This window comes from Eurytemora carolleeae, unplaced genomic scaffold, assembly GCF_000591075.1.
Source record: "Eurytemora carolleeae unplaced genomic scaffold, Eaff_2.0 scaffold273, whole genome shotgun sequence".
Classification (NCBI taxonomy): domain Eukaryota; kingdom Metazoa; phylum Arthropoda; class Copepoda; order Calanoida; family Temoridae; genus Eurytemora; species Eurytemora carolleeae.
Window position 1 is genome coordinate 223,418 of NW_019396174.1, and position 15,291 is coordinate 238,708.

A 15,291-nucleotide genomic window follows, 5' to 3' on the forward strand; every position below is an offset into this window, starting at 1 on the left:
TATATGAAACAATATTTATTAAAAAGAAAGTAAATTACAAAAGTACAGACGAACTAAATGCAATCTTTTTTCAGAGCCGCGAAAGCTCCTTTATGATATTCCTTCATTACAGCAGCTTCCGTCAGATAACATTTTTCCTCCACATAACTGAAACTTACACATTTTTCAGTTGCAAGACATGTTTTCTTACAATCATCAACAGATTTGATAATTACTGTTGCATTTAATGGTATCGCAAACCCGATATATCTAATATCTTTTATACCACAATCATAATCGGAAGTAAATTCTGTTTGGACTTGACCATTTTTACTTTCACAAGATGGAGGTCCACTCCACGTGTCCCATTTCGCTATATATGCATCTCTATCTCCATAGAAACTCATTATAAAACATTCATCCGCTTCATCAAAAATAAAATAAAAATAAACACAACCACTAGTATTTCTGCATAATTCTTGGCACTCCTCAATGGTTTTAGCTGCAGAATGAACTCTCACAATACCACTAGATGCTCCAATATTATTTTCATATTTGTAAGCTCCAGCCGCTGGTAGTTTTCCTCTTTCAATGCAAAGTTTATTGAGTCTCTTTTCATCAAGTTCAGGTTCTACATTTTCACAACTAGGGGGCCCTGACGCCACCCCCTTTTTGTACTGTTTATACCCTTTTTTAAACTTGAGAAAACAATTCTTATCTGTAGCTCTGTAATTAAACCATTTACAGTCTGTGTTGTTCCTACAAGCCGCCTGACATTTTTCTTTAGTGTCTTGAAGTGAGTCCATGCTAGATGTCTTTTTAAATATATTGTATCCAGCATATTCTACATCAGTCTCTATACAGTTCTCATCAGGAGGAGGTATAACAGGGCTCTCCGGGTTATCCTGGGCACAGGAGGGAGGACCAGATATATAACCCGGCAGTTTTGTTCTGTTAAACCTAGGAGTAGAAATGTTAATGCCAATGCGGCATTGATTAAACATTGTATACTGACATATTGAAATCTTGTAAAGGAAGTGGTTGAGTCCCAAAGAATCAGTTTTGTCAATTACCACTATGAATCTGTTTTACTTGTCATGCTAGATATTTTTAAAGCTTACGACGACTGTATTGATTACGAGATACTTCTAAAAAAGTTTGAAAACGCAGGAATTAGGGACACCACATTACAATGGTTTGAATCGTATTTTCGTGGCAAGGGGCAAAAAGTCAATACAAATGGTACCTTCTCAGACTTATTCTAAATATTAGAGATGGGTCTTGTTCAAGGATCAAGTCTAAGCTGCTTACTGTTTAATATTTATGTAAATGACTTCTTACATGTTAACAAACATATCAGTGTAGCCTTTGCTGACGACACAAATGTTGCATCGAAATGTAAAAGCGTGAATACTCTAGCTGACACAATAAATAAAGAATTATAAAAAATAACTTGTTGGTACATGTCTAATCAACTTACTATTAACTTTGAGAAAACCAATGCAATTCTATTTATAGATTCTCTAAATGCACAAAACGACTGTCCTGATATTTTCTTTAAACTAGATGAAACTACACGAAAAATTGAACGCATAAAAGAAACTGAATCAGTTAGATTCTTGGGAATATGGCTGGATACTAAATTGAACTATAATGACTATTTTTCACTTTATGCTATGAAAAAAAAATCAAAAACTTCTTAAGCTTTGACACCATGAAACTGCTTTATTACTCATTTTTTCAATCTCATTTAAATTTGGTTCAACATTTCTAATGCTAACTTCAAACAAAAATATTGATAAGATAGAATCTTTGCAAAAGAAAGCTATATTCGTCCATTGTTGGGGTTACCTAGAATAAGTCAAACAGACTCTTTGGACTTTGAACATACTCCCCTTCAGAAATAGAGGAATTTTTAATGTTATGAAATTTTTATTTCAATTTAAAGAAGACCAATTACCACCAACATTTAAAACAGAATTGATTTTTATTTTCTTAGAATAAAATCTATTAAAATTAGACTGCTCCCCCTCAAAATGTCCCTAAAATATGAAAGGAAAATAAACGACACTTTTTAAAGCTTTCAAATATCAATATTATTTCGAATTTTAAACAGAATTTAATTGAAGATTTTTATCAGCAGAACAGAAAGCAAAGACGATTTTACAATGAAAAGACTAATAAGATTAAAAAGAGTAAAAGATATAATCAAACATTAAGGATGTCAAAAATCAGCGCGAATAAAAAAATGCTTAAAAATGCCCATTTTGCGTAAAACCTATACATTTTTCACAACCCATAAAGCCTATTTTATTTTTTAAACATTACTATACTAACATTTTTATTTCAAAAATTTGTTAGTTCATCGTCGAAAAATACTAAGAATCCACATAATGTAAACAAAAAATATCTTTTTCCTTTCCTTTCCTTTTCTTTTTATTTATATTTTCTATTTATTTTCAGAATTGAAGGGAAATATTCCCACAACCTCTATTTTTCGAGGTTTTCAAACATTTTCTTCTTAAGCACTTAATTTTGTATGTTTTTGTTATTTTTCATAAATAAATGATTACTTACTTACTTTACTTACAATGTACAGTACATCCTCGTTATATTTTCATACTTTCAGGTCATATTTTTTTCAAACTGTGTACTGCCGGAACTGCAGTTGTATACTGCATATTTTTGTTTGAAACCAGTTTTAAATTGTAAACAAAAATAGATATAGAGACGTAGCCGTATTTTGAAGAAAAATACAAAGGGCATAGACAAAGAGAATAGAATATATATCAAAGTGGAATTTATTATATCCTTCGGTATGAATTTTGTCAGTCCCGTTCAGCCTGAAAAGGAGTTCAAAGTGTACAAATCATGTAAATGTTCACAAATTATAAGTACAATATACGTCTATGTGAAATGATCATTGGTCAATTATGAAACCAGCCTACTTAATAATTTGGCTTTTTTTAACATTAATTTTAGATTTTTCTATAAAATGATGTTCCAGGGCCCAAAAGGTTATATAGCGCAAATATGTGAAGTACACCTACAGTATGGAAACAGTACAAACAATGGCCGTTTTACACTTTTTTTTAGTAAATTCCACTCTAATATATATTCTATTCTCTTTGGGCATAGATTATCTGGGGGTGGGGGGTGGTGGGTTATAACTGTTATCTAATGTTTCCTAAAACTGTTCCTTGAAGGGAGTGTTCGTGAAAAATGAAAGGGGGTATAGGCTTAATGCGATAAAAAAGCGCTTTTGATCGCCACTAATCTTATTTCTATCTGTTGCGTCTATAAGGAGAAAATTGTTAAAGACGTCTCATACCGAATAACATGGCGTCCATACAAATTGAGAAAATTGCAACATATGACATAGACCGTAAAAAAATCAATTTATATATAGTTGATTTTTCATAATCTATTTTAATTGTTATGATCTGAGAGTTACTTATAAAAACGTTTATTCCTGTTTTGAGGATTTTTGGTAATGAAGACGACATTTTCATATTTTCTAGGAATGTTCGAAAACAAGTTGTAAGCTAAATATTATTTTAAAAAACAAAATCAAAACTAGTATGAAATATTAAATATATACAAATGTGTCGAAAGACAATCGATGACTATAGGTTGTAATATCTGAATGATTTGTTTGATATTAATTTGATTTTTTACGGTCTAAGTCGTTCCAACTTCCTCAATTTGTATGGGCGATACGCTCTTCGGTATGAGACGTCTTTATCAATTTTCTCCTTATAGACGCAACAGATAAAAGTAAAATTAGTAGCGATCAAAAGCGCTTTTTTATCGCATTCAGCCTATACCCCCTTTCATTTTTCGCGAACACTCCCTTTAAACTGGACTTCCCAGATATTGAAAAATAAAAATGCCCGTGCAATACATTGAAGTCAGCCAAGTCTCAAAAGTTGAGAGTTTGGGGGAAAATCATCATCAATGGATTACTATCAGAGACCCAGGTTTCCATTGTGGACTCCCAGATTTTCATTGGAAACCCAAATATTTCCGTCTTAAACTCATTTTCATTGGAGACCAACACCAGATTTTCAGTGGAGCCACAAGATTTTCATGAAAGTCTCTACTCTTTTCTTTGGAGACCCCAAACTTTTCACCAAAGACTTTAGATTTTCATTGGAGACCCCCAGATATTTATTGGTGACCCCGAGCTTATCATCTTTTAGTGGAGAAACCCCAAGATGTTCATTAAAGACTCCAAAATTTTCGTTGAAACCCCAAATTTTCACAGATTTACACTTGAGCCCTCCAAGATCTCAAATGAAAATTGGAGGTTTAAAACGAAAAGTTTGAGGTCTCCACTGAAAATCTTTGGGTTCCCCTTGAAAATTAGGGGTTCAAAAACTAAACGTTTGGGACGTAAGAGAAAAACTTTGGGGTCTCTAATGAAAATCTGAGGTCTCAGATCAAAAGCTTGGGGTCTCCAATCAAACTTTAGGGGTCTCCAATAAAATCTGAGGTCTCAGATGAAAAGTTAAGGGTCTCCAGTGGAAATCTTGTGGTCTCCAGTGGGAATCTTGGGGCTTCCAATGAAAATCTTGGGGTCTCCAATGAAAAGATTGGGTTCTCAGATCAAAAGATTGGGGTCTCCGATGAAAAGATTGGTGTTCTGATGAAAATCTGGGGATCTCTATTGAAAAGATTGGGGTTCTGATGAAAATCTGGCGGTCTCTGAAACCCGTCTCTGATAGTTCTCCAAGAAAATAAATACGGAAATCTACAGGTAATAAACACATTATTCCTGTCGTGTAAATCTAATTGTATCTTTACACTTATAAACATCATTGAAGACAAAAGAAACATTAAAAAAATTTTCCCGGTCAGTTTTCATAGCATTTCTTTAAAAGAAAAACTTTCTAATATTTATGCATATATGCATCTAAAAAATGTATGTTATGTGAACAAAATTTGTTTTCAAAAGTCACATCAAAATTGCTAAAAATTTAAAAAGTGGTTTTAACTGTTCAGCGTACATATTTGGGCCAGTTGACATAATTTAGTAATTGACAAAACTGATTCTTTGGATTGAGTCTTTGTCATAAACTTTGATTTTCTATCCCTATAAATACTTCAAACTTGCAGGTGTTCTCAAACTATGGTTTCTGGATTAAATAATCTAAAATTAAAATATCAAAGGTGTGCACCATCAGTTTACAAAGATATAGCTAGGGATTAGAAAATCAGAGTTAGTGACAAAGGCTCAATTTCCTCTCTGAGGCAAAAGACCAACAAATGTTGTGTGCATTTATCCATATCAGTGGAAAAAAGCAGAAAGTTTAAAGAACTATGGTTAACTTTTCATTAAAACCAACCAAATGTATGCGCAATAATACCCACTTGTTATTCCTGAGCCCAAAACTTAAGACAGGGTATCGTTATGAAAACCAGTTTTAAAACCCGGGTTTCACAAATGGGGTTAGGCAGTTTTATGAAGATCAATATTTTTTTAATAAAATATTATTTTTTTCACTTGATTTATATTCTCCATTTTTTTCGAATCTCTTAAATCAAAATCTACACAAATGTTAAGACCCCAAAAAGGAAACTCGGGAGTTTCGTTCAACGATACTCTTTTAAATTTCGGGCTCTGTTAATTTTCAGTACCGAGCAGACTTTAAGCAGTACACGTGTACAGATTGCATACAGACTATATAAGGGAAACGGGACGGTACCGTAGGGAGAAACTAGTGTACCTGGCAGAGAGAAGTTAGTGTACCTGGCAGATAGAATCTAGTGTACCTGGCAGAGAGAAGCTGGCATCTTTTAGTTGAAGAAAACATGAACCAAACACAACCTTCTGTGTTTTTACATTTTTCCTGACAACTTGTAACGTTTTCAAAAGTTCCATAATCGTTGTCAACAACTACCCGTATCATTGCGTCATCATTAAGGAAAGTGGCATTTTGAAAAATACACTTTTCCGTGGTGTTAACACATGTCCTGCGCCCAGCAATATTTCCAGCTAGCAGATAGAGTTGAAGATCTTTTACAGGTGTGTCGCTTAAATAGCAACCCTTTGTTTTTTCATTGAAATTGAAAAATGTACATGGTTTTGTTTCAAAACATTTTTGTTGACATAGACGCCAATCAAAGTATTTAAACCCACCAGCCTTATAAGCATTTGGAATTGTAATTCCATCATATGCAACATGTTGCATACAGAGGGATGTGGGTCTATCTTCTGAAGGACAACGTGGTGGGCCTGATACTGCATCAGTATCATTATTCTTGGCACCCTTGGTTGACATTAAAAAGCAAGTTTCAGCTAGGTCTGATCTTTTAAATTTGAACCAGACACAAGCATTGACAATAGCGCATTGAGCTTGGCAGTTCACAAAACTTGGGGAAATGAGTTGCTTGATCTCAGTTCCATCATAACTAGTGTTCATTTCTATACAGCCATCTGTATCCTTGCTAGGTGCACCTTTTGACCATGAATAGATACAGCAGAGTTATAGAAACCTTTTAAAGCTCGGGACAAAATTAAATCTAAAAAGGCTTGAACTTTCTCGATAAAAAGAAAATTTTTGTCCAAAAACTTTATAACAATGCGAACCAAAATAACAGCGTTACAAATACAAATTCCCAAAAAAACATGGGAATTCAGTGACGAATTGGATATCGTCTTTGTTTTGAATTAACATTGTAATACCTAATTTCAAAAGCCATAATATTATTATGTCTGCTAGAGTTTATTTTATGAAAAGGGTAGAAGACTGTAAGATGTGTCTAAAATGTCTCCGCAAGATGAATAGTGAAGACAGACAAGTTCATTCTGTTTGTATACTGCAATTTTCTTGTTTTACTAAGTACAACCGTATGCAGTCAAAACATAAACAAACAAAATGTGAACATAGCAGACGAAACTCTTACAGATTACAGCTTTCTCAGTAGGTATCACTATACTAAATCAAAGAATTATATAAAAAGACGATATCGAATTCGTCACTGAATTCCCATGTTTATTGGGACACCCTGTAGTTATTTTTTAATACCAATATCTTAGCAACTTGAGAGTATAAAAATAATTCATAGTTTAAATATCAAAATTGGGTTTCACAAATATGGAATAACATTTTTTTTGGAAAAACGAATTGCAGAGTCTTTTGAACAAAATCAAACATTTAAACCTCAATATCTTTGAGCTCGATGTTGTAAACCTTTGATATTTCAAACTCAAATTATTTGATTTGACAGAATTGATAGTTTGAAATATCTAAAGTCTGAAACATTTGGTTCCAAAGATATAGTGATCAGAAAATCAGAGTTTGTGGCAAAGACTCAATTCCTTTCCATCAGTTATTTCAGTTTTTATTGTATCTTGTCCCTAAAGACCAGTTGTATTGTATTTCAGTGGTATGACATGATTGAGAAATCCTAAGATATAAACTAGTTAGAACACTTAGAATCCACATCATGCGCTCTGTTGGCAGCATAAGTTGAGACTGAGGCTTACAAGAAATATTACACTTTAAAATGATTTTCATGTACTTGAGATTCAAGATTCAGGAAAACCCATGAAGACTTCAGAGACGATTGTACATAATTTCCTTAGTCTACTATGCAACTGTAGTGACCTTTCNCACTCTAACCCTTTCATATTTACCTATTCATCCGGTCCAAAAGGTGTATCATTTTGCTATTTTGCTATACTTGTTCAACTTTAATTACTTAGATTAGGTTGGGGTTTTTATGGTCTGAAATATGATCTGTTCATATTTATTCGTGCTTATTCAATACATATATTGATTTATCATATATGTGTATTTTGTCAAAAGAAATATTAAGCTTATTTTGATCTTTCATCCTGATCTAAATAACATGTATTAAAAATGTTTCTTGATCAAGAACCGACTAAAACATTATTGAACCTTTAAATCAACTTTTTATTCCTGACTGATTAGTTTGATGCCATTTCTCCGCCTCCTGCTCTCCAACCGCCACCGCTGCTACACTCCGCCATTTTTGTGCTTCATTGCTGCATAGTACCAAAATGATCACTGTGAGTTAAAATGTATTGTGTCTGATATAAATCATGATTTTGAAAATTAATCCTCCAAAGCTTTTATTAGAAACAAACTTCTTTGCGAATAAAGAATGTGTATCCAAGGGTAAAAAACGAGTTGGTATTAAAACATTTGTACATTCTGAATCTGAACTTTTCTAACATTGTTAACAACGCACTTTAGGTGGCTCTGATAATCCAGGGTTTTCAGCAGAATAAAAATTCTGGATTTTGCGCACAAAATTTTGTTTGCTGCTAATTACTAATTTTGTGAACCTTTGATATTTCTAAATTAGATTATTTAATCTAACATAATTCCTAGTTTGAAATAGCGAAAGTCTACGATATTGGACTGCAAATCGGGCGGTTCCAGGATTTATAATCGCGCAAAGCACAAAAAAATGCTTACCCCCCCCCCTTTATTAATTTTACCCCATCCTTTAATCTTATAAAGAGAAATTTTTCCCCATCCCTTATTTTTACAGCCCTAACCCTATCAAAAATTACAGTTTCTTTAAGTACAGAGTAGGATAATGTCTTAATATAAGATCATCTTATTCTAATGAAGGGAGAATTATTTTTTTATTTCTTAAATCATGCTAATTTTTCTTGCAGGAGACTACAAGTAGGTTTAATGTTTATTTTTAGAGTTTAAAATAACCCAAAGAAAGAAAATAGAGGAATTTTTTTTCAAAATAAAAAAAATTAAAATATCGTTTATCTAAATCTACAATAATTTAGTTTTCTTGAGTCCCTTGAATTAAAAGCATTTAACACACTGATGTCCGAAATTGAGACAAGCCTCTTTGGGTGCATCGCCAGTCTTCTCAAGTTGACCAACCTGTCGGTTGCAATAAGTGACCTATTCAATCAGAGCATTGAGCAATATTTACATCACAAAGTTTCAGTTGTCAATAAAGACTTGATAAGTTTAGACTAATGCACATATTCCAGCATGGTGGAAAACTTGGCTTATCACGGATGTATTTTTGATTTTCTTTGTTTTTCTAATTTTTAGCAGCATTTACAAAAAGCATTTTTCGATAAACTCAAAACTGACCATCCCAAATAGCTATTCTGGCCAAAAAACCGGTTATACAAACGGTTTATAAAAATATTCGAAATAGCGATCTAGGAACATTAAAGTGGAAAAAATCAAGGAAATCACAAAATCAGCTGTTTTCCCTAGTTTTTCAGCTCCAACTCGGCTGTTTTTCATTATTTTGTAAAAAAGTTTTTTCCGTTGAATATGGCTTGGAAAGAACAATATTTTGATGGCCATATTGACATATTTTAAGAAAAAAAAAACACTCTTACCAGCGTTTTTATATCACAAAAGGCCATTTGAGATTGTCAATTTTTATTTTATCAAAAAATGCCTTTTGTAAATGTTTCTTAGAATTAAAAAATACATTAGTATTTACCACTTGAAATGATTCGTTTCAAAGGAATTGAGTCTTTGTAACAAAATCAAATATTCAAACCACAAAATCTTTAGAACCCGATGTTGTAAACCTTTGATATTTCAAACTCTGATTATTTGATTTAACAGAATTCATAGTTTGAAATATCAAAGGTCTACAACATTTGGTTCCAAAGATATAGTGATTAGAAAATCAGAGTTTGTGACAAAGACTCATTTCCTTTGTGACAATTCTTTCACTTGGGGGGGGGGGGGTAATGGAATGCAGCCCCCCCCCTGAAACCGCCCTTGCACTTAATGTCAAAAGAATTTTAGGTTGGATTATTATTGGAAACTAAAAAGCATATAGCACATTCATAAAATATTATTAATTTAATAATTTTTATTTTTAACTGTTACTTTTTGGCCCATGGTTTTTTATTGTGCGGAAGTGAGCACTTTGTGCTTTTGCAATTGTGATAAATTATTTTTGCAAAAAATGCGCGCAGATTCTTTGCAAAAGTCATGTAAAATAACCAAGTTTGAATTGTGAACAGCAAAAATCTTTGTGCCACTAAACAAGAAATTCCAACTGTGTTCACCCAGAGCTGGATATTTAAGAGAGTAGTGATGAATGTTGAACAAAAATCAAGAAAAAATATAGTATCTAAAAAACTGCCTGACCCAATTTATGCGAAAGGGTTTCCGATACTGGGTTTCACTACAGTCTACAATACTCTGTCTTAAGTTTCAGGCTCAGGTGCACTCAATGTACAATAACACATGTACTGTTTTCGCTATGACTGTTCTAAGTCAGTTAATAGTGTATGCATTCTCTATACCACAAGATGACCTCTTATCATAACTACACTTGTAGCCAAGTTGTTGGTTCCCTATTGCAATTAGGGTTTCTAACGCAAGTAGATTTTACTTGCGCACAATTCCGAACAATTGCTTACACTTTGAGAACAGTTGCGCGCAGCGTAATTCCGATTGGAAACCCTAATTCTCACCAGTGCTACGCAGAAGTAGCGCTAGATCTTCTCAGTTGGAATCAGAGTGAGGGTCTGGCTTTGCTCTACATAGCACTAGTGAGAATTATTACACTCTCTGACTAGTGCTATGATGTTTAAGTATATAACCAGCAGGTAATCGATATAGTCTAAAAATAGGGCCCTCAATATTTACAAGGTTAAACCATCTGAAAAAAGGGAGATTCTAGGAATGTTTTATTAAAATATTCTGCGTTTTGAAATGGAAGAAATAATTTGATTATCATGCCGCTGAAGGAGGCTTTGATATATTTTAACACATTGGTTTGTTTTATATATTATTATCCTAATTAAATAATTAAATTTTTGAAAAAAAAATATTGGATCAATTTATTAGATAACATTTATCATAAAGAAAACTAACTGCAATCCGTTTTCCTGCCCATCATAGCTCCTTCATTGAATTCCAGAAACACAGGGGTTTCAGTCAGATAGCATTTATCCTCTAAATAACTGAAACTTTGACATTCTTTTGTTGCAAGGCATAAACTCTTACAATCCTCAACAGATTTGATAACAACTGTGTCATTTACTGGTTTAGTAAACCCAACATATCTCATATTTTTATCAAGACAATTATCTCTTGCATAAGTTCTGGGGAAAGGGCCATCTTTCCTTTCACAAGACGGAGGTCCGCTCCATATGTCATACATTTCAAAAAATCTATCGTCTCCTCCAAAGAAGCTTAACAAAAAACAACTATTTTCTTCTATATCAAAGTTGAACCAAACACAGTCACTGTCATTTTTACATAACTCTTGACATTTTTCAATAGTGGTGGCTTCAGAATGAGATTTTTTGATACCACTAGATGACCTATTGTCATAACTATACTTGTTGTAGCCAAGTTGTTGTTTCCCTCTTACAATGCACAAATCATTTAGCCTCTCTTCGTCTAGTTCAGGTTCAATATTTTCACAGCTGGGGGGCCCTGATTTCAACCCCTTTTTGTACTGTTTGTACCCCTTCTTATACTTGAGATAGCATTTCTTCATACTGGCTAAATAATTAAACCATTTACAGTCTGTGTTGTTCCTACACGCCTCCTGGCACTTTTCTACAGTGTCTTGAATTGAGTCCATGCTAGATGTCTTTTTAAATATATTGTATCCAGCATATTCTACATCAGTCTCTATACAGTTCTCATCAGGAGGAGGTATAACAGGGCTCTCAGGGTTATCCTCAGCACAAGAGGGAGGACCAGATATATAACCCGGCAGCCCTGTCTTGTTAAACCTAGGAATACAGATGTTTAATGGATTGTAATTGTAGTTTCAATGACCCTCCATGCAAAGAGGGCAATGTCAGATTTACAAGATTACCCTTTAAATCTGTGTGTATTGTTTGAGATTGTGTATAAACCTATCGAGACCCGCTTGTATTCAGTTGCAAATACAGAGAACATTAGTCCCAAAACTAACACTTGGCCCATTTCTAACACTGAGTGTTAGAAATGGTTTCTGCAAGGTTATCTTTTTCAAGAGTATATATCTTTAAATCAAAGACAAGTAGAACAAAATTACACCATATATTTATCAAAAATGGCTAAAACTATATATTGAAACAATGAATGTCAATTCCAAACTAATAATAAGGTGTGAGAATTAGTCTATGATGATTCTTGATTTGGATTTCGATCATATTCATATATTGAAACAATTAACAGTGTCTGAATTTAATGAATTTGAGCCGCGACTAAATTTGCCAAAAACCGATTTCAATTTTGCACCGGCTTAAATCTTGAAACAATGAATACGATTTTCGGTGGAACCAACCATGTCTGAGCCTCAGATTTCAGCTCCTGTTGCGTTTTCGGACAATTTGAGACAATTACCGGAATTCATATCGTTGAAAATTTTTAAGTATCTACGCACTTACATAAGAAAACAAGATTTTTTGATCATTAAAATATAAAAAAATAGAAAATAAAAACAGACTGTTATTTTATAATTTAAAAATCATTACAGCATTGAGAAATCAAAATATTGATATCATTCATTCTTACAATATAGATTATTTAACTAGAAATGCGGGGAACTGTTTGTTTAAAAGGCTTGAAAATAAATCATCAATGTTCTCTAATTTATCAGATAAAATGTGGAAACTTAGTTTTTTGAATTGTGGATTTTACACAAAAAACGGGAAAGTGGGTTTTGTCTCGAAAGCGCGACAATGTTTCAAATTCAGGATATGTTCGAAAATAGAAAACCTTACATTGTTATGAAAATGGTCAAGAGATTTAAAAGACCATCGGTTTTTCTTAGAACCCCTAGGAGGTTTAAATTTCCATTGGTTCTTTTAGATTTTCTGAGAGTAAATGACAATCCTTTATAAGGAGCTGGTTACCTGGCAGATAGAAGCTGACATCTATTTTTGGAAGAAAACATGAACCAGACACAACCCGCTTTATTTTGACATGCTTCCTGACAACTCGTAATATTATCAAAGACTCCAAAATCTTCCTTCACCCCTGCTCGTTTAAGTTTATTTGAAAAAGTTTGATTTTGCTTAATGCAGTTTTCTGTGATGTTAACACACGTGCTGGGGCCATATATTTCTCCAGGGGCAGGTTTGGGTTTAACGTCTTCAGCCTTGTCTTTTGTTAAAGAACAAACTGTTGTTTCGGTATTGTAAGTGAAAAATGTACATAACTTTGTTTCAAAACACTTCTGTTGACATTCTTGCCAATGTTTGAGGATGTAATCACTTGTAACTATGACATTTGGAAGAGTAATTCCATCATATGCAACTGCTTGCATGCATAGTGCAGATAGATTGAAGGAAACGGTAGGACCTGGTAGTGGTGGAATCATGGAGGTTACCGGATCAAAATTTTTGGGTTTAGTGGCCGGGGTCACAGAATTAGAGTTGGTTGAGTTGTTAAGTGATGCATTTGGTTTAAGTGTGACCAAAGTGGGAATGACTGATGTAGTTTTAAGATCTTTTGTTAAACAATGTGGTGGGCCTGATACTGCATCAGTATCATTATTCTTGGCACCCTTGGTTGACATTAAAAAGCAAGTTTCAGCTAGGTCTGATCTTTTAAATTTGAACCAGACACAAGCATTGACAATAGCGCATTGAGCTTGGCAGTTCACAAAACTTGGGGAAATGAGTTGCTTGATCTCAGTTCCATCATAACTAGTGTTCATTTCTATACAGCCATCTGTATCCTTGCTAGGTGCACCTATAGACTAGATACATTGGACAAACTAATAAAATGCAAATTGCAAATGCTAAATTTCTTTGCATGCCTAGTATGGATATCTTTTCAAAAATAGTTTGTGTGCAGATTTTAGGCAGAATTTTTTCAATACCGGTAAAATATAGATTTTTCCTAAAATAAAAAAACACTAAGTTAACTCATTTGAAGAAAAAAATGAGCTCGTCTAAACGAAGGGGATCTATTTTATACAGATATAATTTGTTTAATCTTTGAACATAACTCTAATAAAAATGCGCAACAAATGAACATGTTTAGAGGAGTTTTACCAATTAGGTATATTTCAGACTTATTTTTGATCAAATCAATCTATCGATCCATTAACGACAGAAATTAAAATTTTGAAGAAAAAAAAAACAATCTTATCTTTCCAATACAGCGCCCCATATCATATTAGATTATCTCCATCTTTAACGCCAAAATATGCACACAATACTCGAAAAATCTAGCATTTTCTGCAAAAAAATTTTCTATTTGCCTTATTAAATTTTTCAAAATGATTTATTTGTCTTAAATTTTCTGACACCCTGTAAGTTAAAATTGGTACGCAAAAATTTACAACACAAGACAACTACTTATCTGAAAAATATAGGACACCTGGAAATCATAGATAAAATTATTTTTACTCATAAGAGCAGATTATAGTTATGAAAACAGTAGTTTTAAAAAATAGTAATCAGCTCAGGTTTTAATGTATCTTGTCCCTAAAGACCAGTTGTATTGTATTTCAGTGGTATGACAAGTATAAACAACCCCCAGATATAAACTAAGTAGAAAACTTGGAATCAACATCGTTTGTCTCGGGAAAAGTTTGAACTGAGGTTTAAACGAAATATTACACTTTAAAAGGTTTTTCATTTTCATGAGATCCAAGCTTCAGGAACTATATATTAAGGTGTGTCAATGTTGGAATTAAGAAATTTAAAAGTAAGAGATAGGTGGGAATCTATTAAAAAAAATGTTTGATATTTATTTTTTTCTAAACATGTAATATTCAAATCCTTATTGTAGTTTTTGTTAATCGCGTAAATTGAAGAGTTGACTAATTTGAATGTTGTTTTCTTTGTCAACATAATTAAATTTGGTTCTTTAAATATCATTATTACTGACCCTCAGAATCGAAATAACGTTCATCTGAACTTATTGTATTAGGGTAAATTTTCATTTGAACTAATGTTCATTTGAACTAATGTTTATTTGAACTAATGTTCATTTGAACTAAGGTTCATTTGAACTAATGTTCATTTGAACAAATGTTCATTTGAACTAATGTTCATTTGAACTAATGTTCATTTGAACTAATTTTCGTTCATTTGAACTAATGTTCATTTGAACTAATGTTCATTTGAACAAATGTTCATTGTTCAGTATAATCGACTAATGTTGATATAGACAATATTTTTAAATTGACATAGTTTATTTCGACCCATTTGTTCCAAGAATATATGTTCATCTGGACTAATTTTTACTCAGATGTTTGTTCGGGAGAATGTTCATTTGAACTAATGTTCATTTGAACTAAGGTTCATTTGAACTAATGTTCAATTGAACTAATGTTCATTTGAACTAATGTTCATTTGAACTAATGTTCATT

The 15,291-nt window shown here is 32.8% G+C and overlaps 1 protein-coding gene across 3 annotated transcripts; it reads right to left on the reverse strand.

Annotated features, from left to right (window-relative positions):
- Positions 1 to 14,520, reverse strand: LOC111697195 (micronemal protein 4). Of its 3 annotated transcripts, none has more exons than XM_023467102.1 (3): positions 14,402 to 14,520; positions 5,755 to 6,439; positions 1 to 939 (listed from the first exon to the last, which is right to left on the reverse strand). In XM_023467102.1, the coding sequence occupies exons 1-3, from the start codon at positions 14,487 to 14,489 to the stop codon at positions 54 to 56; spliced, it is 1,659 nt and encodes a 552-aa protein (XP_023322870.1). In that variant the 5' UTR covers positions 14,490 to 14,520; the 3' UTR covers positions 1 to 53. The 3 variants fall into 3 exon arrangements, with proteins under 3 accessions (XP_023322870.1, XP_023322869.1, XP_023322868.1); XM_023467101.1 differs by lacking the exon at positions 14,402 to 14,520 and adding an exon at positions 7,343 to 7,459; XM_023467100.1 differs by lacking the exons at positions 1 to 939; positions 5,755 to 6,439 and adding exons at positions 10,787 to 11,710; positions 12,821 to 13,661 and having other exon boundaries at positions 14,402 to 14,513.
- Positions 14,521 to 15,291: the final 771 nt, after the last annotated feature.